This window comes from Dipodomys merriami, unplaced genomic scaffold, assembly GCF_024711535.1.
Source record: "Dipodomys merriami isolate MVZ:Mamm:240054 unplaced genomic scaffold, mDipMer1.0.p SCAF_78, whole genome shotgun sequence".
Lineage (NCBI taxonomy): Eukaryota > Metazoa > Chordata > Mammalia > Rodentia > Heteromyidae > Dipodomys > Dipodomys merriami.
This window is the reverse complement of record NW_027206379.1, coordinates 3426821-3452089: the sequence shown is the minus strand read 5'-3', so window position 1 is coordinate 3452089 and position 25269 is coordinate 3426821. Positions and strand designations below refer to the sequence as shown.

General features: G+C 54.9%; 1 protein-coding gene across 5 annotated transcripts in view; it reads right to left on the bottom strand.

Annotated features, from left to right (window-relative positions):
- Cttn (cortactin) overlaps positions 1–24471 on the bottom strand; it is a 29948-nt gene extending 5477 nt beyond the window's left edge. Inside the window, exons 1-15 of one of the 5 annotated variants that reach the window (XM_070009683.1) lie at positions 24392–24470; positions 20711–20804; positions 18733–18819; positions 18532–18605; positions 14762–14891; positions 11542–11652; positions 11169–11223; positions 9569–9679; positions 8273–8383; positions 7674–7784; positions 6911–7021; positions 5758–5813; positions 3089–3158; positions 1627–1775; positions 481–570 (exon numbers count right to left, since the gene is read on the bottom strand). In XM_070009683.1, the coding sequence (XP_069865784.1) occupies positions 481–570; positions 1627–1775; positions 3089–3158; positions 5758–5813; positions 6911–7021; positions 7674–7784; positions 8273–8383; positions 9569–9679; positions 11169–11223; positions 11542–11652; positions 14762–14891; positions 18532–18605; positions 18733–18819 (1266 nt within the window). In that variant the 5' untranslated portion in view covers positions 20711–20804; positions 24392–24470. Of the gene's footprint in view, positions 1–480; positions 571–1626; positions 1776–3088; positions 3159–5757; positions 5814–6910; positions 7022–7673; positions 7785–8272; positions 8384–9568; positions 9680–11168; positions 11224–11541; positions 11653–14761; positions 14892–18531; positions 18606–18732; positions 18820–20710; positions 20805–23822; positions 23844–24391 lie in introns of those variants that run through there. The other 4 variants (XM_070009684.1, XM_070009686.1, XM_070009685.1 and 1 more) reach the window with 4 other exon arrangements.
- Between the last annotated feature and the right edge of the window lie 798 nt (positions 24472–25269).

The following is a 25269-nucleotide window of genomic DNA, read 5'->3' as shown; positions in this document are numbered from 1 at the left end:
CGGGAGGGGCAGTGATGGATCCCGGCAGTGATGAAGTGTGGCCCGTTCTTGCCAGTTGCCACGGGAGCTCCCTGACTAAGTCTTGCTGTGGGAAGAGGACCCTGTGGCCCTTCAGTGCCAGGGGCAGACGCATGGAAAGGGAGCCCCCAGCCCAGCGAGTGTCTGCCCGGCAGACAGTCCAGCACCTCCGGGCTGAAGAGGAGACGCAGAGCACAGTGGGGAAGATGGGCCAGAGCAGGTGCCAGCCCAATCTGTGGAGAACAAGTGAGAGGAGACCAACCATGGCCACCCCAGCTGCAGGGCATGGCTGGGGGGTGAGGGAGAGCAGCCACACCCGCAGGAGTGCTGCCCACCCAAGGCCCCGCTGCACACACCATTCCACACAGGAATGACACTGCCTGGCAGCACCCAGAGAGAGCGTAAGGACACCTGGTGTCAAGCAGTGAGCCACTTGTTCACAAAGCAAATTGAAAGACCAACCTCGTAGACAGGGCTGGAAGGCAGCCTCTCCTCAGCCGGCTGAGGAGTGGGGGAGGCAGGGGGCGTTTGCTTTTTGGCTCTGGCTTGCTCCTGTAATGGGAAAACATCAACACCATCCTTACCAGGTCAGCCCAAGTCACATCTGTGTCCACAGAAACGGCGTGTCACAAGGTGGCGCTCGAGTGCAGCACAGACAGGAGGGCAGGGCTTCCAGCCAAGGCCGTGCGGTCAGTCAGGCATTCTCCAGGACGGCCCTGGTGGCCCACAATGCCAGTATCGACCAGACCTGACGATGCCAAGCCGTTCCACACAGCGTCTCGAGGACAGAGGCCCCAGCTGGCACAAAACTGTTGCTGATACTCATCTCATCACTGAATGATGGCCGATGGGCCCTGGGGGAACTGGGGCTGAACGTGGGGGGGACGGGGGGGCAGGGTGAGTGCCTCTGCAGCGGGCAGACATGACTCTTGATGCCATCAGCTAGGCTGTAGGGATATGACGTTGCCCACAAACCCCACTCCCGCCCCCAGCTTCTGTGACCACAGCCTGTGAAAGGGACTGTAGGTACAGGGGGCGAAGGAGCCTCTGATGGACAGACCGCTCCAGGCCATCTGGCGGCTGACATCCTGCCCTGTTTAACAGGAGGGGGTGAGGAGAGGGGGCAGCTAGGCAGTGTGATGCTGAAAGGAGGCACGGGAGTGTGTGGGGACGGGGCCAGGAGCCGAGGAGCATAGGCGGCCTCTAGAGGCTGCAAAAGGCAAGGTAATGGGTCCACCCAGAGTGAGACCCTCTAAAGTAACAGCACAGGAAACACCTGGGGAAGGAGAGGGTGGCTGGGACATCTAATGGGGTGAGAGTCTTCTGGAAGAACCTGAGCAGAGCCTCCACATCTGTGTAGCCCTACTGCCCTGCACCTCCCTGCACCACCAGGTCAGCCCTGGAAATGCCCAAGGCACCAGTGCCCCTCCCGTGGGTGCCTGAGGGCAGGACAGGCTGAGCAGCAGCAGGTGGAGGCCAGGGCGGCTGGGCCTACCCAGTCACTTACAGGTGCCACTCCCAACACAGCTAGATTTGTACCTGTGTGAAACACCCAACCTCACACACCACCCATGAGCACGCAGTCCTGCCGGCCAACTCTTTACTCACTTCCAGCCTCCTTCTAGCCTCCTCCTGCTCCTGTCTTTCCTTGGCCATCCGCTGAGCTCTCTCTGCCTCCGCCTTCCGCCTGTCTTCCTGTTCTCTCTCCTTGGCCAGGTTTTCAAAGTTAGCTCTGATGTTACTGGTTTTGCTGGTCACTGGAAAAAGGAGAGAAGACATCTCTCTCAAAACACAACCCCAGGACAAAAGCCGCTCAAGGGTGACACCCAAGGGGGGGAGGGGCACGCCCCATCCACGGGGCGCCGCAGCCTCGAACCTGTGACATTCAGCTTGCACATGCGCAACAGCCTAGCTCCCTTCAGGATGAAACACAGAAGGAAGTTCTGAATACTTGTCCCTCCACTGACTAGTGGTGCAAGAGCTGTGTGAATCCCATGTCAGGAAGACATTTCCTCCAAAGCCAGTGCCCGGGCACAGCTGGCAGCAAAGTACACTGCGATGTTTGTCACCGCTTTCAAGCAAACTCAGGGCTTTGCAGAATTTGTTGGGGCCACCATGAACATGGAGTCCCTTAAGATTCTGTTGGTGAGGTGTATGACAGCAACACATGTCCACGCTGCACGGGAGCATAACCAAGTCAGAACTGCCCAATGGGCAGCCTGCAGAAGCACTGCAGGGCAGGAGTGTACAGCACGCCTGTGGGCGTACACTCCTGCTGTGACTGAGAGGGGCTCAAAGCTCCTCCCCACCCCCTGCCTAAGGCAGGCATGCAGCCTGCCATTCTCTAGGAGACAAACTGGACTGGCCACTCTTCTCACTAAGTGTTCTTCCAAGTTGGAAACTGCAGCTGCTTTCTAAAAGGAATGATATCAGGTCGGCGTAGTAATGGCCTTCTTGTTTAATGACCTAATTTCAAACTGCTCTGTAACCCAGTAGGCATCAGCTAAGATGACCACGAGTGCTCCCTGGCCCTCAGAAGACAGTCATGCATGAGTGAGTGTCCTGGAACACAGAATCAGGACCTCTGGTGACTGCTTCATCATGGCTTTGATGACTGCTATTCCATATTACTTTTCTTCAACTACATAATACTTTCCTCAGGGCGTGGCCTGGCAGCCTGTGACAGGACATGTATGAGCAACCTGGTCCATGGCACAGAGGGAGAACCAAGGCCACCGGTTTTGCTCACAAAGGGATGCCAAGATACTTTCCTCCTCCAGTGGCTGTGGCCAGTGAATTCAGGGAAGTGAACATGTGGGTGGTTCTCAGAATCTGTCTCAGCACCCTTGGGGACACAGTCCCTCTCTCTAGGAAGTGGCCTCAAACAAATCCCACCCAGAGCCCTTACTGGAGCAAGCAGGACCCCTGTCAACTGTCCCAGTGTCTCCCTGAAGACCCAGCGGCCACAGGCTCTTAGCCAAGCCCTCCGTGCTCCTGTTCCCCTCCTCACTGGATCCCGGTGCACCTTCACCTACAAGCCCTCTCTGGGCTTTGGGAAAGCAAGACTCACCAGCCTCAACTGGGATGGTCTTCTGGTAGGCAGAGGACACCTGTGCAACTTCCTCAAAGGTGGACGCGTTCTGCAGACGGGAGAGAAGCGAGGACAGCACTCTTCTCAGCCTCTCTACCCACAACGACGCCAAACTGATCGACTATCACAGCCTTCTCCATAGCATCCGAAGTCCCAATAGCTCAAAGCAGGCAGGCTCCTGGGTCCTGAGGCCTGGCCACACTGATCATCGTGAGTCAGCACCACACAAGGGCACACAGAGGGCAGGGTGCTGGTGGCTCATGCCTGTAATCCGAGCTACTCGGGAGGCTGAGATTTGAGGACTGCGATTCGAAGCCAGCCTGGGCAGTAAAGGCTGTGAGACTCTTATGTCCAATAAACTACTCAGAAAAACCTGGAAGTGGTGCTGTGACTCAAGTGGTAGAGCGCTAGCCTTGAGCAAAAGAAGCTTAGGGACAGTGCCCAGACCGTGAGTTCAAGCTCCAGGACTGGCAAAAAAAAAAAGCATAAAGATCATACAGATGCCACCAAATCTGCGGGATGAAGAACTGGGCCTCTTCCTCAGCCCAGCCCACCCTGCCTACAGGGAAGCTGTGCTCCGTGGATGAGGACCGTGGACACACACAAGGCCCTGGACAAGTCCTCCTAGTGCATGTGATCATGCCTTCAACTCCTTTCATGGGCTCTCAACTGACGGCACCAGGCTGACCTGGGTGCTGGCTGTCAGGGCTCTGAGAAGCAAACTAACTCTAGGCCTCTGAGAAGGAAGCCAGGTTAGGCAGGCACAGAGCCACCCCCAGCCCACACACTGACCACAGCTTCCACCTTCTCACACTTCCGTCTCCCTCCCTCACAGCGCTAACCTCCCCTGCTTCCACCCAGCGAGCCCAAGGTCAGGACACTGCCACTACCATCAGCACCCACCAGACAGGACAGCAACTTCCTCAAAACCTGACCACAAAGCCACAACCAGACTTTCACTCACTCCCCACACTAGCTGGTTCCTCCTCCTTCCCCTCCTCCCCAGGCCCTCCCCAGGCCTCCGGTGACCAGCCTGATCACTGTGGGGCAGCCCTGGGGGCAGCCAGCCCCATCTGTTGTCTCCTCACACTCTGCCCCATTCTTCATCCCTGCCGCCCAAGGTCCCCTGGTGTGCCCTCCTCTGTACCCAGAACCCCCGCCCCGCCCCTCTACCCCACACGCCTCAGGGCAGAGCCTCTCCACTCAAAATCCGAGGGGCTCACCTGCAGACTGCCCTCCCCGCTGTGGCCAGTGCCACTCAGTACATTCATGAAAGCCCTCACACAGTCTGGGGCTCCTCAGCTCCTCTGCCCTGTTGTACAGTTGGCTCTGCAGCATGTGCAGGGCCCGTTCCCACACCTGGCACGTACCACATCCTCTATTCTCAACCCACGAACCTTCTCCCAGATGAACTCCTACTCACCCTTAAAAAACCAAATCGGACCACACTGCCTTCCTCAGACCCCACCTGCCCTGTTGTGTTCTCAGAGCCCTCAGTGGGGCCTACCTCACTTGGGGGAGCGATCCAAGTACCATGTCCAACCAGCTGTGGGCTCAATAGAAGCAGGTGTCACTGAGGACAGCCATGCTGCAGGTGAGCCTCGCAGAGCTGCGGGGAGAGGGGATACATGCAGCTGAACTCACAGGAAGTGGAGACTCATCGCTGGCTGGGGAACTCAGTGCCCACCAGGCAGCCGGAGGACCCCACTTTTGACATCACTAGGCTAAGACTAGAAAGCAGTCACTCCATAGCTTAGAACTGATTTCCCAACACAAAAGAGCACAGAACCCCCAGGAGAGGACAGGTATGTTTCCACAGGAATCTTCCAGCGGCTAAGAGTGCAGATTCAGGTGGGAAGGTGGCTCAGGGGTAGAGTGCTTGCCTCGCATGCATGAGACCCTGGGTTTGATTCCTCAGCACCACATAAGGAGAAAAAGCCAGAAGTGAGCACTGTGGCTCAAGTGGTAGAGCGCTAGCCTTGAGCTGAAGAGCTGAGGGACAGTGCCCAGGCCCTGAATTCAAGCCCCATGACTGACCAAAACAAACAAACAAACAAACAAAAACACCAAAAGAGTGCAGATTTAGTCTTGCAAGGTGGGGCACCCAGGAGATAAGATAGGATGAAAGTGTTTGAGGCCAGCCTGGGCGAGACAGCCAGGCCCGAAGAAGCCAACATTGTCTCTCCAACCAACCATCTGTGGGCCGCGAGGGTCTGATGCACTTTGTCCAAGATGGCAGCCAGCAGCTGCACCTGACCACCTCACCAGCAGCCAGGCACATGACCCCTCCACCAGCAGCCACATGTGCACACCCCAGTGTGACTGTGGACCAAGTTCTTCTCACATGACCAGTGTGATAAAGGAACTCAATGTTCAACCTGAACCAATAGGAGTAAAGTCCAAATAGCCATGTGTCTTCAAGGGCCCCAAGTTAAAGGTCCTCACAGCTAGGCTAGGGCAGGCATGGAGCCAGCCTGCCTGGCCCCCGACTGGGAAATGAACAGGTGTAGCATACAGGTGTGCTGAGGGGGCCACGCCAACCTCCCCAGGTGATGCCTAGCCCTCAGAGCGGAGTGCTAAAGGACAAGGGCACAGCCACAGGCACACACAAACCTGCAGGCAGAGCACTGCCCATCTCAAATGCTCACCTTATCCATCCGATCCTTCTGGACCCCGTACTTCCCGCCAAATCCTTTGGCGTAATCTGGAAGGTGGTAAAAGACTTGCTGTGAGGTGAGGGCGAGGGTGGGGGGTAGGGGGACCCAGCTCACAGCAGGTGCATGCACACGGGTCCAGAAACAGCCAGGAAATGCACCCAGAGCCAAAGGACACGAGAGCTACCGGGGGACAGGCTTTCCTGGCCAGGCAAGTGTGGCATCTAACCATGGCGTTCAGTGCACACAGGCAGGGAGCAGGACGGGCAGGGGACATGCATCCAGCATTCTTGAGGGAACAGGAAGGGAAAGGGCAAAGGCTGGTGGGACAGAAGCCGAGGAAGGCGGGCACAGGACAGGCCTTTGCAGTGGGCCACTTCAATAGCACAGTCTTCTGCACCAGCCAGGGGCCTTATTGCCATCTGTCTCCCGTGCGCCTGCTCGACTGAGCGCTAAATAGAGGCTCAGCTGCAGTTCTCTTGCTTTTTAAAAGAAAAAGAAACTCCATGTGGAAACCTTGGCAGCCAGGGGGTGGCTGCAATACATGTCCACCTGACAGTCCCCTGCCTGGCAGCAGGAGGCCAGGCTGGCCCTAAACCTGTCTCAAGTCTCAACTCTGCCCTGCCTTCTACTGCGGGCCCAGGTTCTAGTCCCCAGGGCCAAACCCTGAGGGCAACAAAGGGCTGCATACGGCAAGCCCAGTCAGCTCCAGCCTGCCTACCTACATATGTCTTCTAGCTTTGTGGGCCGACACGGGTCTCTGTGTGGGGCAGGCTACACATGAATGGTGTCAGAAATACAAAACGAACGAGACACCAGCACAGACGCAACACAGAACCCACACGGAGCGCCTCCTTCCTCCCTGAGGTGACGAGGCCTGGCACAGAGCAAACAAGCTCCTGCAGGGGCCGCTGGCACGCGGTGGGGACCCCGCTCCAGGACCTGAACATGACACGGGACCAGAGTGGCGTGACCTGCACACTGCCTCTGCCCTCACGAGGTCTGCAGGGCGGAGGGGGAAAGGGAGCGGGAAGAGGACCCAGTTCCAGGTGGGCTGGGTGAAGGAGGCCAGTGCCCTGGCAGTGAACCTGAAGCCTGGCTACACGTGGCCACACTGCAAGGGGAGGCGGAGAGGGGACAACTGTGCCTTGCTGGGACTCGTGCTTGGCCAGTCTCTCCTTGTAATCAAACCCCACAGCGGAGGAGTCCTGCCTCTCGGACTGAACACCAAATTTGCCTCCGAAACCCGTCTTATAATCTGGAAATCCGCAAGCAACAGTGGGGAGAGCAAACCAAGAGCAAAGACAGGTCGGGTTAGAACCACGCAGGCGGTACACGGCTCTCACACAGGGCCCGACAGCCTCAGGCTGGCCAGGAAGGTTAAGGGTCAGACTAAAACCAGCATGTCCAAGCTGAGGCCTGAGCCAGCAGCAGGCAACTGAGAGACCCAGAACTACACTGGCAACCGAATAGCAAGAACACTCCACGCCAAGGCTGCTGGCCAGAGAGCGCGGCTCCGCATGGGAAGAGGCTCGGCAAACCTGAGGGCTTTCCCCCACACCCGTTCCCTGTTCCCCACTCCCCCCGCAACCCCCCGGGGCTCCTTCCCCTGGACAGCCCTCCTGTTCTGATAAGGAACACTTCCATTTAGGAGGGTGCTGGGGCTGGGGCGCCTGTGACACAAGATTGCCTAATGGGCACAAGGCCCTGGTCCATCCCCAGCCCTCCGGATGAGGAGCCCACAGCAGGAGCTCCCTCCTGGTTGGGTGTGGCAGGAAGGTATGACCCTCCAGGAGGCACAGAACAGCTTCAAACAGTGAGGACGTGACATCACTAGAACAGGAATACAGTAGACAGCACAGGGATGGATCTAGGACAGAGGAAAGTTCCAGAATGCCTGAAGAATGTACCTTTTTGGGATTCATGCAGCTGCAGCTTCTCCTGGTGATCCCAGCCAAGGGCACACTTGTCTTGTCTGTCTGTCTGCACACCAAACTTTCCTCCAAACCCTTTCACATAGTCTACATGCACAACAGAAGGCCACAGTGGACCATGAGCGGGGGGGGTGGGGGGGGCCACAGGCAGGACACCCCTCGTGGAACACACCCTCGCACGCACAGCTTCCGCCACTGTCTGGCTCATGTCCAACAGGAGGCCCTCCTCAGGGTAGCCCCAAAACCAGGGTGTCTGTAATGTCAGTGTCGTGACAGACAGACAGACAGCCACAGAGCAGCTCCAATGCATGCGGCGCGGACAGCACTCCGACCAGCATGGGAACAGCCAGGGGCACCACGGGCAGGCACCGCAGGCACGTGCGGAGGTGTGGGCCCACAGAAAGCAACACCAAGGGTTTGGGGGCCCTGGGCACACTGGCCCTATTATAGTGGTACAGCCAACCCAGAGCCACATACTTTCAGGGCTTCCCCGTTCTGAGTGACTTCTAGTCCCCAGAGAGACCTGGCTGGGGAAGGAAAGGGGAGGGGGGAGGGAGGGGGAGGGACTAAGGCACCTTTCTGGGACTCATGCTTCTCCGTCTTGCCCTGGTATTCAAAGCCCACGGCGCTCTTGTCCACATTGTCCTTGTCGATCCCGTATTTGCCACCAAACCCTCTGGAGTAATCTAGGAGCAACAGCAGCCACGGACCAGTCAACACACCAAGGTCTCAGGAGCCACTAAAAGGCATTTTCTCTACTCGACTTCTATTCTTAAGAAGCTGGGCATCAGCTGGAAAGCACACATGCTGTAGATAAGAACTGCCATTTTGAGTCCTCAACTCCCATTTCCTGCACAGGACAAAGACAGTACTCTTCTCTACTTGATATACTGAAGTATATCCTTGCTATATTGAAATGAGCTCTGTGGAAAAAAGGTTTTTTTCCTTTGTTGTTTTTGTTTACAGAGGGGCACAGAAATAAAGGAACAAAGTGTGAACAAATGCAGCAATGGTACTCACTAGACAATATATTGCAAATGAACAATACAACTTGTAGATGGAGATGGGAGGGAAAAACTGGAAAGGAGAGGGATGACACTGTCCAAAAAGAAATGTACTCTATACCTGATTTACATATCCGTAACCACTCTGTACATCACCTTTAAAATAAAGGGCTCCACACACACACACACACACGCACACACGCACACGCACACAGGCGCGCGCGCCTTTGCTAAAACTTTTTAAAAAGCTGCTGGGTACCACTGGCCCACGCCTGTAACCCCAGCTACTCAGGAGATCTGAGGATCTCATTTCAGTTCAAAGCCAGCCCAGGCAGGAAAGTCCGTGAGACTTTTTTTTTTTTTTTTTTTTTTGCCAGTTCTGGGGTTGAATTCAGGGGCCTGAGTGCAGTCTCAGATTCATTTTGCTCAAGGCTAGTATTCTACCACTTGAGCCACAGTGCCATTTCCGGCTTTTTCTGTTTATGTGTATAAACCCAGGGCTTCATGCATGCTAGGGAAGCACTCTTCTACTGAGCCACATTCCCAGACCCTCCATGAGACTCTTATTTTCAATTAACCACCAGAAAACCAGAAGTGGTGCTGTGGCTCAATGGTAGAGTGCTAACCTTAAGCAAAAGAGTTCAGGGACAGCATCTAGGCCTCAAATTCAAGCCCCACAAATAACCAAAAAAAAAAGGGGGGGGGAGGGGGACTGGAGGTACAGTTCAAGAATACTGAGTTCAAACCCCAGTACTGCAAAAAAAGAAAGAGAGGGGCTAAAGGGAGGGAGAAGGAGGGAGGGAGGGAGGAAGGGAGGGAGGACAGTGCTCTTACCTGTCAAGGCACTAGGAGGGGAGAGGTGCGTACCTTTTTGGGACTCATGCTTCTCGGTCTTGCCCTGGTAGTCAAAGCCCACGGCGCTCTTGTCCACCCGGTCAGCTTGCACACCATATTTGCCCCCAAAGCCACTGGAATAGTCTGAGACAGGACAGTCAGCTTGGTGATTTTTCATTTTGTTAAACGAAATGTAAGTCTTTAGTGTTACAGCTCCCAAGAGGAATAAAATTCTAAAACGGACACACAGCCCACAGTTCCTTCCAGGAGGTGCACAATGGAGCGCTGACTCCTCCCACCGAGAGGGGCCTTCATCTGTGCTGGCCAAACCCACTTAAATGACTGCTCAATGCTGGGCGCCGATGGCTCACACCTATAACCCTAGTTACTCAGGAAGCTGAGATCTGAGGATCTCAGTTCAAAGCCATCCCAGGTAGTTAAGTCCATGAGGCTCTAATGTCCAATTAACCACCAAAAAGCTGAAAGAGGAGCTGTGGCTCAAATGGTGGGGCACCAGCTTTGAGTGAAAAAGCTGAGGGACATCATAGGCTGAGTTTAAGCCCCAGGAGACACACACACACACACACACACACACACACACACACACACACACACACACACACACACGAGACACACACACACACCACACACCACACACACACACACAGGAGACACACACACACCACACACACACACACACCACACACACACACACACCACACACACACACACAGGAGACACACACACACACACACACCACACACACACACACACACACACACAGGAGACACACACACACCACACACACCACACACCACACACACACACACACACACACACACACACACACACACACACACACAGAGACAGAGAGAGAGAGAGAGAGAGAGAGAGAGAGAGAGAGAGAGAGAGAGAGAAATGTCCAGAAAGTTCAGCAGCTGAAAGCCTGCCTGGGGTGAGGAGGCCGCTGCACCCACACCTTGCCCCAATGTACAGCTTGTGGGCTCAGCGCTCTTTCCTGCATTGCAGGGGAACAGAGACAAGTAGAAACAAGCCTGCAAAAAAACCAAACTGATTCCTCAAAAGGCAGCAGCAGATCATAAGTTCAAAGCCAACCTAGACTACACAGGAAGACCACATCTCAAAACAGTAAAACTAAGGGCCAGGCTTGGATTACAGACCTGTAATCCCAGCTCAAGAGTTAGAGATTGGAGGACTACAGTTTGAGCCTAAACCAGGCAGAAAATTAGTAAGACTCCATTTTAATAAATGGAGCACAGAAGTTCATGCTCCTGATCTCAGCTACACAAGAGACACAGGTATGAAGACTGAGATCTAAGGCAAGCCCTGGGTAAAAATACAAGACTATCTTAAAAAAAAAAAAAAAGGATGGGGGCGGCATGGCTGAAGTAGATGAGCACGTGACCAGTAGGTATGAGATCCTGAGTTCAAACATTAGTACTGCCAAAAAGGAAAACACAAAAAAGATATTCAGCGCTGTAGGAAAGCAATACACATTTATCATGAAATAGACTGTGCGGCATCGTAAAGATGCCTTTCCCGTGCAGCAACAGCTGCATGACGCAGTGCGCGTGGCCAGCACCTGGCAGGGCCAGCACCTGGCACAGCTCACCTTTCTGGGAGGCATGCTTCTCCGTCTTTCCCTGGTATTCGAAGCCTACAGCAGACTGAAATCACAAAAAACAAACAAACAAGTTAACACATTTGTTTTAAATGCCTCTAAAAGTATCTTTTGCAGCACCTATGAAAGAAGTGCCGCAGGCCACTTGTGCAGCTGACACAACGAGGGCCTCTCCCAGCAGTGGGGCTCAGGGGGCCGGCCTGGGAGGTCTTGTCTGCACTGTGCCCTAACACAGAGGACAACCCCATCCTGCTGCATGTGGCTCAGAGGATGACATGGCAGTAGTGTTTGGGGTGTGGGTCCTACAGGCAGCTTGGTCCCCAGGAAATGTTACACACCCCTCCCCCCCAATCTCATCACTCACCTGATCAACTCTGTCCATCTGGACACCAAACTTGCCTCCAAAACCCCGGACTGAGTCAACCTGCGAGCAGTGCTTGGAAAGTTTGGACTGGTACTCATGGCCAACGGCTGACTGGAACAGAGTACAAAAGGCAAGTGTCACCAACACCGCAATGTCACCTGCACACACCCATATAGCAGTGTCACCAACATCCATACCCCTCGGTGTCACCTGCATCCACATCCCCCGATGTTACCCACACCCATGCACCAGTGTCACCCAGACTTTACTCCCCCTTGGTATCACCCATGTGCAGCGGAGGTGTCCCCCAGCAGGGATAGGGTGCCCCTCCCCCGACGAGGGTAGCAACACCCTCCGCGGGGACGATTCCAGGGACACAGTTGAGGCTGGCACTTCTGCTGCTCAGCCCAAGGCTGGGATGACACATCTGCCTGGCTAACTGCAACAGACGCAACAGCAGTAAAAGCTCAGCGTCAGGACCCTCACACAAACAGCACCAGGGCGATGCAGGCAGGAGCTGGGCCCTGCCCCTGCCTGGCACAGCATTCCTGTACCACCAACGACATCACCAGCCCCCATCAGGGAAGAAGGTGCCAGGACCTACTGATCACACATGAACCAGGGGAAAAACAAGCACCATAGCCAGGATCCAGCACACATCCCAGCTGGCAAGGCAAACACCAGGCGAGGGGCTGCTCTCCAGCATGGTCCCAGCCCCACAGCCCCCCCGCCTTCTCCACAGCACAGGTGTCCCGGTGGCTCCTTTGCATGTGGTGAGGACACATGTGCCTGTGGGGTCACCTGAGCAAGCCTTCTCACCGCACTCACGGATCCTGGGACAGCCGATCCTACCCCACAGGCCTCCCCTGGCTGTTGGCCTACCACTGAGAGGACAGCAGGGCCTTGAACTTGACGATGGTCAGCCCATGAGTGACACCTGTGTCCCCTCTTCCTAACAATCTTTGGAGCTGTGATACTGTCCTTCCCAGGCTCATGCTGAGTTCAACGGCAATGACCAGGCCATGAAACACAGCCCCCCAAAACCTGTGGGGGCAGAGACAGCTGCCCTTGGCCTCTGGAGCCTCACCCAAGACAAGCAGGAGAGGGGCACATCACGGGACTCGCCAGCACACTCCACAAGGAAGGATCTGCAAGAGAACGGTTCTAACAGCACAGCAGGTGCGATGGCTTTGGGACTGGCCTGCAGTCCTCTGGACTGCTTTCCATCTCCCGCTGGCAGCAGCCAATGCGGGAACAGGCAAGCAGGAAGCCCGCAGGATGGACCCGAACCACCTGTATCCCGAAAGAAGGGTGCAGTGTTGCCGAGCAGCCAGGGCCCCATCCGCACCCTGCTTGCCAACAGTGTCATTCTGAAGCTGACACATCCCCAGTTCTTACCAAGGGAACCCAGCCTTTTTTGCAGTTTCTAGAGTGGACAAGTTACAAACAGCCAAGCTACTTATCCTCAGGTTTGGCACTGAGAGACTTCTAACAACAAAGAGTCTCGCAGCACTACCGCGAGCCGGGGGACCTCGCCTGAACCGGCAGGACAGGACAGATGTCAATACAACACTGAGCAGCGGTGGCAGTGGTGGCAACAGCAGCGTCCTGAGCATCTCCAGGACAGACAGGGCCTCAGCTGAAAGTTTAGGGACTGGTGAGATCAGCCAACAAGGGGAGCAGGCTGGTACAATCACAGCCATCATATTCCCCAGTGCATAGTTTGCAACCCAGACCAGAGAGCGCCATCCTTTCTGGAACTGCCTTCGGTTCCAGAGAGCATGATGTCACATGTGTGGCGTCAGTCACATCAGGAGGGGAGGCTTTTAGGTCTGTCAGCTCACCTACTGGTTTCGTTTGTTTTGTATACAAACGAATTTCTCCAAACGAATTTTGTGATTATGGCTGGTGCTCTAGCACTTGAGCCACACCTCTACTTCTTTTTAGTGGTTATTTGGAGATAAAGAGTCGAGGAATTACCTGCCTGGGCTGGCTTCAAACCAAGATTCTCAGATCCCAGTCTCCTGCATAGCTAGAATTAGAATTACAGGTATGAGTCACCAGTGCCAGGCTTACTCTGGTTGTTGAAAGGCTACTAGACTTGTTCTAGAATCCTGACGATTCTTCTCCCCACACTGCGTGCTTAACAAGAGGACATCTGGGTGGAGGGACGGTCCTCATCCGACTCCAGCTCTACGAACGCTCTGGCTGTGGTCAGGGTACCTTAGCCCCCAGTCCACGCTGCTTCCTGAACCAGGCACTCATCAGATAGATGCGGCATGCAGCAGGGGGAAGAGGAATGAAGTACCACCTGAACCTCACGCCACTTTTGTCCACCTGTCAGAACAATCTCATGTGCCTCGGACACAGAAATTCACCTGGACAACAACACCTGCACAACGTTAAGACCAGCTTTACTGAAGAGACACACACACACCTCTGTCCACACCAACTCCTCTGAGGGGAGACCAGCTGACCCTGCTGAGAGAACATCGCCCCCTCTACTAGGGAGAGAGGTCCTCACCCCTTGCCACTGAGTGCCAGTGGCTCCCACCTGAAATCCCAGCAGCACGGGAGGCTGCGATCTGAGGATCACAGTGAAGCCAGCCCAGATAGGAAAGTCTGTAAGACACTTCCCTCCAATTAGCCACTAAAGAGCCAGAAGTGACACTGTAGCTCAAATGGTAAAATGCCAGCCTCAACAGCACCCAGGTCTGGCATGAAAAACAACTTGCTGTATTTAGTCCACAGCTTCTGCTGCCACCTGCAGGGCGATGACCGGCACTGCTCCCAGGGGCTCGCCACAGCTGCTGCCCAGAACACACTGCCCCCAGCCTGGCTAGCACTGAGGCTCCACGGGAGGCATGGGCTGCTCCCTGAAATCAACAGATGCACATGGGCTGTTGGCCAGGCAGTGGTGGGACTGTGGTGTGCGATGCAAACGCACAATGACTGGTGACGCCTGGCCCATGGGCTGGCCAGGCAGAGGTGAGCAGGCATCTGTGGTCAGGACTCTGCCCACAAGCCCTGCCTACTCACTGACCCTCCCCAGGCCCCCTGACACTGGGGAAGAGCTGCTGGAAAAGTGAGCAAAGGCTTGTGAGTGGCCCAGTTGGGAGGATACTGGGGACCTCGCCTCGACAAGCCGCCCGCTCGCTCGCTGGCTCGCACTGTGGAGCTAAGGGGTGCCTCCTGACTTGGCCGCCCTGTAAGCGCTTACTTTGTCCATCCTGTCCTGCTCCACGCCAAACTTCCCGCCATAGCCGTGCGAGGCTTTTGGTCCTGTTTCCAGCTCCTTCTCCTTGAGGGTCTGGTGTTCCTGGAAGACGTTTTCTCTCAGCTTGTGGATGCTGGAGGCAGACATGGAGACATGAGACACACAAACCGAGCTGCCCAGGGCAAAGGAGACCAGGTGACAGACAACGCATGCAGCACAGCTGGCTGTCCTCACGTGATGCTGGCCAACGGCCAGGACACCACCCTCCTCCCCCCTCCCCGCCCTCACTTCCCGGGCTCTCCCATCGCCACCTTTCCCTGACATGTGTCTGTGGGTCACCTACAACCTCAAGCAGCTCTGCTGAAACCCCAGCTTTACTTCATTTGGTGAAAAGCTGCTCATTTTAGTAGCTCTGTGATGAGGGGGAAACCAAGTCAAAGGCCCTGTCCTCAGATCCCCAAAGCCGCTCCCCAGTTGAGGACCCTTGGCACTGGACTTTGAGTTAGCCCAGGCTGGCTTCCACTCAATCCTTAGAAGCCAGCCTCCTGAGTAGCTAGGTTTACAGGTGTGAGTCCTTTTTAGAATTTGTGGTAGTTAATTGGTGAGGAGTCTCATGAGGGCTGGGACGTAGCTCAGTGGCAAAGCACGTGCCTAGCAAGTGCAACGTCCTGGCTGTGATCTCCAGTAACAAAAAAATAAGAAGAAGGAAAAACAAACAAGAAACTTGCCTGCCAGTACTGGCTTCGAACTGCGATCCTCAGATCTCAGCCTCCAGCATGGCTAGGATTACAGGCATAAACCACTGGTACCTAGCCATGAGTTAATTCTTTTTAGATTCCAAGGATATGATAAAGACTACTGTACACTATCATTGCTGCATTATATTATTGCTGCCCTAATCACCATAACCAAGTTATGGAAACAATCTACATGCCCTGCAATGGACAAATGGGTCAAGAAAATATTTATACATATATACATACACACACATATAAGAACATTTATAAGGCTAGGAGTGTGGCTTAGGGGTAGAGTGCTTGCCAGGTATGCATGAAGCCCTGGGTTCATATCCTCAGTACCACACACACAGAAAAAGCCAGAAGTGGCGCTGTGGCTCAATGGTAGAGTGCCAGCCTTGAGCAAAAGGAGCTCAGGGACAGTGCCCAGGCCCTGAGTTCAAACATTAAAAAAAAAAACTTATACACACACACATGTATTTGTATTTACTCATCTATTAGGAAGATTATGTCATTTGCAGAAAACTGTCTAAACCTGGAAAAACTATGTTAAATGAAATGTCAAGCTCAGAGAGACAAAAGGATGTAATTTTTCTCATACATGTAAATTAAATATAAAATAACACATGGCTGGGCACCAGAGGCTCACAGCACTTCAAAGCCAGCCTGGGCAGAAAAGTCCATGAGACTCTTATCGCCAATAAACTACTCAAAAAAGTTGGAAGTGGCACTGTGGTTCAAGTGGTAGAGCACTCGCCTTGAGCAAAGAGAAGCTCAGGGACAGCACCAGACCCAGAGTTCAAGCCTCAGTTATGGCAAAAAAAAAAAAATAGGTCATATGCAAATATACATGACTATATTGACTAAAGTACAGTATATGCAGAAGTCCAATTGTGTAACTCCTTCAAACAAGTAACTTAACCAAATGAACACCAAACAAAACGTGTTGACATGAGGGAGGAGGTCAAGAGAGAAGAAGGCAGACCACTGGAGAGGAAAGGTGGGCACCTACATATATGCCTATAATCCTAGCTACTCAGGAGGCTGAGATCCAAGGATTGTGGTTCAAAATCAGCCCAGGCAGAAATGTCCAGAGATTCTTATCTCCAATAAACTACTCAAAAAAGACAGAAGTGGGGCTGTGGCTCAAGTGGTAGAGCATTAGCCTTGAGCAAAGCAGCTCAGGGATAGTGCCTAGGTCCTGAGATCAAGCCCCAGGACTGGCCAAAACAAAAAACAAAAAACAAAAACTTAAGACAACTCAGTAAAAGCACAGTAAAAGCCACTTTAATTCCATTCTAAGCAGCTATCAACAAGAGACCTTAGAGGAGCGCAAAGGCCAGCTCCGCACAGGGCTTCCTGCCCAGTAGACATTCAGGAGATGGGCATGATGGCACTCACCAGTCACCCCAACGATACAGAAGCTATAGGCAAAAAGATTACAATCTGAGACCCTATCTGAAAAATAAGCCGGTGCCTCATGCCTATAATTCCTGCTATTCAGGAGGCTAAGACCTCAAGAATCATGGTTCAAAGCTAGCCTGGGCAGAAATGTAACTGAGATTCCATCTTCAATTAACCAACAAAAGCAGGACCGGGGCTGGGAAGGTGGCTCAGTGGTAGAGCGCTTGCCTTGCATGCATGAGGCCCTGGGTTCGATTCCTTAGCACCACATAAGCAAAAAAAGCTGGAAGTGGCGCTGTGGCTCAAGTGGTAGGGCGCTGGCCTTGAGCTGAAGAGCTGAGGGACAGCGCCCAGGCCCAGAGTTCAGGCCCCACAACCAGCCCCAAAAAACATAGGACCGGAGGCATGACTCAAGTGGTAAAGCACCAGCTATAAGCAAGTAAACCTTACAAATGCAAGGCCCTGAGTTCAAGCCCCAGTATCACCAAAAATAATAACTAAATAACTAATAAACCAAGCAAGCCAGCAAGCAAGTGAAAAGGGATGGAAGCAGAGGCACAGAAGGCCTGCCTAATCAGCACAAGACACTGAGCTCGAACTCCAGTACCATCAAGGATCTAATCATCTCAGGAGTGTGGATCAAGCCACATCAGGCCTGGAAAGCACCTGGTGCCCTGGAGCAGACAACACCCTAACATCTGAGAAGCACCACAGATATTGGGAACTTGCCCTCCCCCCTGGTCCTAGAGAATCTGACCCATCTAAAGACCAGGTACACACTCCCATCCGACTCCCTAACGCATCCTGGAGACACAGGAACTGGAACTGGAGGGGCTGAACAGAGGTGTGGAGACATGGCCAACACCCAAGGCTGCCCCTGACTCCTGGCTTTTTTCACTCCAGACCCCCTCCATCCCAGCCCTGAGCTGCAAAGCCAGAGGGCTGGCATTTACACAGTGCCATGGACATGCTCACTCTGTTCCCCTGGTCTATCTCAGGCTCTTCAGGATGGCTGCAATTCAGTTCACATCACCCGACTATTAAATCTGCAGTGCACCACAGCACCGTGTTCTCAGGCCTCTTCTGGGGAGTGTGGGTGAAGCAGAGGAACCAATGTGAGTCTACAAGCGACCACGCACACTCTGCCTCCTGGCAGGACAGGCACGAAAACTGCATGCTGTGCATCCCTGCATGCTGTGCGCTGTACAGGCCTGCACACTTGGCAAAGGTCTTTCCACCTGCACTTCCTGACCAGAAAGCAGTGGCACACACTGCCGGCTGTCGATAGGATCAAGTCCTCCCATTTCAGACTCTCCCACAGCCTCCAACTTGGCTCACCATCCAACTATCAGAGACTGTAAACAGGGGCTTCTGGTCTGTTCCTGGAAGGGCCTCACCCTTTAGAAACTTCCAGTTCTAAGAGAAGAGCTTTTTACGAACTGTTCCTTGATGCAAAGCTCAGCATGTGCAAGCAGAGTCAACACATAGAAAAATGCAAAGGGAAATGTCATGTGACGTGTGTGCATACACATAATAAAACAGGCGTCAACAAATGTGTGCTGTCCCATGTCCACCTCCTGAAGCAGCAGTCAGCGAGCGAGAAGCACGCGCCACCCGCGCAGAGGCTCTTACTTGATGTGCTCCTGGTGCCCAGACCCCTGCACAGTTTTGGCACCCCATCTTTGCTCCTTTTCGCTCACATCATTCTGCAAAGAAAAACAAGCAGTAGCTCTCACACCCCACACGTGTGAACCAGCAAACACCCCAGCCCAACAAAAGCCCAGGAGAACACTTAGAGAGGGAGAAAGGAAAGCCCGGCAGACTGCCTCCTACCACAAAATCAGGGTCAGTCTCCCAGTCATCGGCTCCCCCGTCGTCCTGGGTGATGGATACAGCGTGGCCTGCCGACGCTTTCCACATCTGCAAGAGCAGCACTGAGGTTAGAGAGGGCTCCCAAGGCCATGGGCAGGAGAGACATGGTCCCATCACTGCACCTACACCAGAACGACAGATGCTAACCCACACCAGTCTCGCACTGTTACCGTCAGCACAGAAATACTCTGGCTTCACTTCTACTCTGCTAAAGCTTAGGTTGAGACTGTTTCTAAGCAGAAAAACAGGTGCATTTGGGGCTGTGCTGAGGGCAAATTTCACACTGCATTTATCACGAGCTTAGAGAGCACTTATTTTGACTTCAAGCAGTTAGTGACTGTCCTAATTTAAACGGTAATTTAATAACTGTTTCAAGCACCAGTGGTGCTTGCTCTACCATCTACTCGGACAACCACAGCAGGAAGGCCCAGTCTCCCTGTCCCAGCGGCCCTGGAAGCAGAAGTCACAGGTGTCATCTGCTAGAGAGACAGTGACGCAGCTCAAGACACCAACAAGGTCCTGCCTTCTGTCACCTCAGGTACAGGAGCTCTGCAGGGAGTGTACAGATTCATTCCCCATGAGACAGACTCTCCCTTAGGCCAGGAAGTAATGGATGAGAAGTTAAATCAACCAAAGCTACAGCCAGGGCTTATACCAGGGGGAGCCCAATTCCCCCTTGGTAACCCACAGGGGTGCAGGCCTTGAATCCCACAGGACAAAAGCTCTTGGCTGGCTTGAAAACCAACGTCTCTACTCTTCCCTCAGCCCTGCCAGGTCTCAAGTCCACACCCAAGATGCCATTGCGGGTTGGGGCAAGGGGAGGGTCAGGGTGAAGATTTGTGCCACCAGGTGGAGCAGGACATAAAACAGCCCCTATCATGGCAACAGCTTTCCATACAGGACCTGCTCCTGACAAGACGTTAAAGAGCGGATGAACACACCAAGAGGCCAGACTAGGCCCCCGGTCACCTGAGTGGACACAAAGGGAAAAGTTGAGGGCTGGGCCCTGGCTCCAGGTGTGGACAGTCAGGAGCTGCCTTCCATTTCACATACCAGGCAAACACCACCGCGGAGGGCGGCGGTCTCAGGGCAGGCCAGACTGCCTCACACAGGTGAAGGAGAGCAGCTCCTGTTGGCTGCCTTTAGATCCGTCAGGGGATGTTGGGAGGGAGGGAGGGGCGGCCGGTGCTTCCAGCCGGGTGAGGGCTCCACACCTGATGCCTCACCACCCACGGGAGACCGCAAGTTCTTAGTTCTAGCGCCATCTGCAACTTCTTTTGTTTCCTTTTTTTCTTTTTTTTTTTAGGGGGGCGAGGGACACAGCTAGGGGATTGACAGTACTGATGTTTGGACTCTGGGCTTGCTAGGCAAGCCCTGGACCACCTGAACCATGCCACCAGTCCTTTTGCTTTTTGCCGGTTTTTCAGGGAGAGTCTGGTGCTAATACTTCTGGCCTGAGTCTGCAAGCTGGGATCTTTCTACCTCTGCCTCCTGAGTTGCTGGGGTTACAGGCATTGCCACCATACATGACCTGATTTTAGTTATTGTTGTCTTTCCTGCCGGTCCTGGGGCTTGAACTCCAGGCCTGGACTCTGTCCCTGAGCTTTTTACTCGAGGCTAGAAGCACTCTACCACTTAAGCCACAGCGCCACTTCTGGCTTTTTCTGAGTAGTTTATTGGAAAGAAGAGTCTCACAGACTTTTCTCCTCAGGGTTGGCTTTGAACTGTGATCCTCAGATCTCAGCCTCCTGAGTAGCTAGAATTAGAGGCGTGAGCCACCAGCGCACCCGGCTCTGCTTTTAGTTTATAACCATGGAATTTCTTTTCAGAACATTTCTCTCTCAACATTCCAACACAAAGAACACCCACGCCTCCTGTGTACTGAGGGAGTTCTCCCTTAGCCCCAGAGGAGAATGCTGGGCATTCACAGTCCACACACCTTTCTTTCTTGCTGTCCAGTGGCAGAGGTGGCTCACAGTGGGCTTGAAACCCGGTACTGCAGTGAGGAGTGGCTGGGCATGGGGAGCACTGTTCTGCAGAGACAAGGAGGAAGCTCACAAGGGTGTCCCTCTGTGCTTATGTGTGTAGATCTTCTCAAGCGAACCTCAGAAACCCCCCCAGACGTAACAAGGCTTCAAAAGCACTCTGAACAGAAAGCAGGAGGACTGTATTCTACTAAAGGAAATACTCAGGGCTGGGAAGGTGGCTCAGTGGTAGAGCGCTTGCCTTGCATGCCTGAGGCCCTGGGTTCGATTCCTCAGCACCACATAAGCAAAAAGAAAAAAGCCAGAAGTGGCACTGTGGCTCAAGTGGTAGAGCGCTAGCCTTGAGCTGAAGAGCTCAGGGACAGCGCCCAGGCCCAGAGTTCAGGCCCCACGACCAGATCCAAAAAATAAAAAATAAAAAAATAAAGAAAATGCTCAACACAGCAGCTAAAGAAGGGAGCTCCAAGGTCTTCCAAGTACATGCTGTCTCTCCTCGGTGCCTCAACTGTCCACCCAGGGCTCCTGTGCTACAATCCTGATGGTTCCAACCTAGGACATTGGTAAAGATAATAAAATTCTACTACTATTTTTTTTTTTTTGCTTATGTGGTGCTGAGGAATCGAACCCAGGGTCTCAAGCATGCAAGGCAAGTGCTCTACCACTGAGCCACCTTCCCAGCCCCCTACTACTATTTTTTTAAAATCAGTAATAAAATCTCCAGACTGGGTTATACAGCAAGATACTGTCTCAAAAAAAAAAAAAAAACCAATATGGAAATAAAATAATAAAAAGAACTCAGCGTGGTGAGCCAATGGCTCATGGCTGTGGCTACTGAAGAGGCTGAGATGGGAGGACTGCAAGTCAAAGCCAGCCCAGGCAGAAAAGTCTGTGAGACTCTCAGCTCCAATTAACCACCAAAAGACAAAAAGCCAGAAGTAAAGCTGTGGCTCAAATGGTAGAGGGCTAGGCTTGAGTGAAAAAGCTCAGGGACAGCACCCAGGCCAAGTTCAAGCTCTAAGCCTGACACCAAAAACAACAACATAAAAAAACTGTGCTTCAAAAGACACCATCAACAAAGCATAAAGAACTAGGGACACAGTAGTACATGCCTGTAGTCTTAGCACTCAGGAGGATGAGTAGAATTGCTTGAACCCAGGAGTTTCAGCATGGCCTGGGAAACAGAGACTCACCTCAAAAAAGGGTTTGGGAGTGCAGTGGGCTGAATTCAATGGTAAAGCACATGGGCTGTATGGTCAAGGCTCTGGACTCCATCTCCAGCACAGAGAGGGGGTGAGCGCAAGGCAAGGTTAAGGGAGTGTGGAGGACCAGGGCGTCAGACACTGACACACACAGCTGATGGGAACCCAGCATGGGAAGATGGGTTAACCACAGGTACCACCACATGGCCCAGCAACTCCACCTACAGCTATTCACAAGAGCAAGGAGAGCCAAAGTCCACACAAAACCCTGCACGTGGATGCTCAGAGCAGCAGAATGGAACCGCCTAGAAGAGGGAATGGGGCCAACACCCACAAATGGAGCTATGTTACAGTTGCACAGTGGAATAGTAGTCACTCATAAAAAGAGTAAATGATACGTACTGCACTGTGAATGAACCCTGAAGACATGACTCAAAGACCATGGGCTACAGCCTCATTCTTATGAAATGTCCGGAACTGTGGACAAAGTGTATCAGTGGCTATCTAGCACTGGGGCGCCAGGGAGAATGGGAGATTGTGAAGTCATGGCTGAAAGGTACAGGCTTCTTTCTTCTTTAAGTGATGAACTCTCACTGTGGCTGGGACTACTCTGTGCCCCTATTGTTCCTTCCAGAGGTGATAAAACTGTCCCAAAGATGACAAGTGGGGATGGCTGCCCTCTCTGAAAATACCCAAAAGCATGGAATAATACACTTAGTTTTGGGGTTTTGTTTTTTGAGGCAGTCTTGTGCTACGTAGCCCTGACTGGTCTTGTTTTTTTTTTTTTAAGTGAACAATACAATTATTTCATCTTTTTATAATCTTCAAGTAGTTGTATAAAAGGGTTTCAGTTGAACACTGGCCTTGTTTTCAAGGCCTCCAGAGTGCTTAACTGCACCCTGTAAATGGGCAAATCGCATGGTATGTGAATTATATTGCAATAAAGTTGTTACAAAACACACTGTTGAACAGATAATGCATCCACCCAGGAGGAATGCAGTCTCCCTTCCTTTCCAGCATCCCCACAGGCCGAGTGCACTGAGCCAGTGGTCCCTGCTGCTATGTATGAAGCAAACATCTCCGCCCCCTCACAGAACGTCTTACTGGTCTGGTGAATGCACAGCCCAGAGCCAGCTTCCCAGACACCTGTCTACCACCGTACAGAAAAAAGCCAGAGAGCACAAACAGCAGTGGAGCGGCCCAGGCAGCCTCACAAGGCCTCTCCTAACACCCCAGGATGTCCACGGTGCACCTGGACCCCGAGGGCCAGGCCCACACAGAGGGCTTCCTTGCCCCGTGACACTGAAGGGCAAGCTGGTGGGCACATACCTTCCCTGCTGTCAGCTGGCCTGTATGAAGAGCCCTACACACAGCTGGGGTGCTGGCGATGCCCAAGCTCCACTCTGCACCTCCTGACGGCACAGACAGGTGACTCACCATTGTGCTCAACGTATTCTGTATGTGTCTGCCTGGGCTAGAGCTTACACCAAGGACCTTGTACGATCACTTGGCTTCTTCCTCTCAAGGCTGGCACTCTACAACTTGAGCCACAGCTCCATTTCCGGCTTTTGGTTTATTAACTGGACATGAGTCTTGTGGACTTTTCTGTCTGGGCTGGCTTTGAACCGTGATCCTCAGGTCTTGGCCTCCTGGGTAGTTAGGATTACAGGCATGGGACACCAGGCCCTGGCCTGTGCTCACAATCCTAAGTCTGGCGAAGGCCCATCCATCACGGAGCCTCCATTAAAAACTCACTTTAGCCCAGCACTGGGGGCTCATGCCTCTTAATTCTAGCTACTCCAGAGAATGAGATCTAAGGATAATAGTGCAAAGCCAGCCCGGACAGGAAAGTCCGTGAGATCCTTACCGCCAGCTAAACCGCCAAGAAACCGGGAGCAGAGTGTGGCTCGGGCGGTAGAGGGCCAGCTCTGAATGAAGACGCTAGGCGGGGGGCGGCGGCTGGGCCCGGGGTCCGGCCCGGACGGGCGCGCGCGCCGAGGGCCCGCGTGCGGCGCGGCCCAGCGCAGCCACCGACGGCTCGGCGCGCGCTCCTCCCGGCGCCGGAGGCACCGGCGTGGCCTCGGGCTCGCGCGCGTGACTCACGGCGGGCGTCGCGGGCCCGGACAGCCGGGGCGCGGGTCACGCCCTCGCGACGCCCAGAGGCCGGCGGGACGTCCCGCTGACCCCGCCGCGGGGTCCGGGGCCCGGGACCCCCTCCGCGGGCGGCCCCGCCCCGCGAGCCCCGGCCACCGCTCCGGCCCGGCCCGCCACGGCCGCCGCCGCCCGCCGCAGGCCCGCGCGGCCCGCCCGCCCTCTCCTCACGCCGGAAACCGCGAGCGGAAGCGCGGCGAGACGGCCGCTTCCTTCCCGTTCCCCGCGGCTGCTCGCGGCTCCCCCGTCGCCGCCCGCGCCCGCGCCCGCGCCCGAGACGCTCACCGCCGCGGTCCCGGCCGGCTCCAGCCCCCAGCGCCCGGCCCGCGTCGCGCCCGCTGCTCCGGCCCGCTCACTTCCGGTTCCCGGGGGCGGGGCCGCATCCGGGACCGCGCGAGGCCACGCCCCCTGCGGGTGCGCGCCGGCCGCCCGGCGAGCCTGGCCCTCCTGGGTCCACCCGCACCGGCCGCACCTCCCTCGCCGTCCTCCCCCGGCCTTCCACCCGCCCTCCACCCCGCACCCCTGCCCGGCCTTCCACCCGCCCTCCACCCCGCACCCCTGCCCGCCCTCCATCCACCCTCCACCCTGCACCCCTGCCCGCCCTTCACCCGCGCCCCTGCCCGCTCTCCACCCGCCCTCCACTCCGTGCCCCTGTCCGCCCTCCACCCCGCGCCCCTGCCCGCCCTCCACCCCGCGCCCCTGCCCGCCCTCCACCCCGCGCCCCTGCCCGCTCTCCACCCGCCCTTCACCCGTGCCCCTGCCCGCCCTTCACCCGCGCCCCTGCCCGCCCTCCACCCCGCGCCCCTGCCCGCCCTCCATCCACCCTCCACCCTGCACCCCTGCCCGCCCTTCACCCGCGCCCCTGCCCGCTCTCCACCCGCCCTCCACTCCGTGCCCCTGTCCGCCCTCCAGCCCTCCACTCCATGCCCCTGTCCGCCCTCCACCCCGCACCCCTGCCCGCCCTCCACCCCGCGCCCCTGCCCGCCCTCCACCCGCCCTCCACCCTGCGCCCCTGCCCGCCCTTCACCCGCGCCCCTTGCCCACCCTCCATCCACCCTGCACCCGCGCCCCTGCCCGCTCTCCACCCGCCCTCCACTCCGTGCCCCTGTCCGCCCTCCAGCCCTCCACTCCATGCCCCTGTCCGCCCTCCACCCCGCACCCCT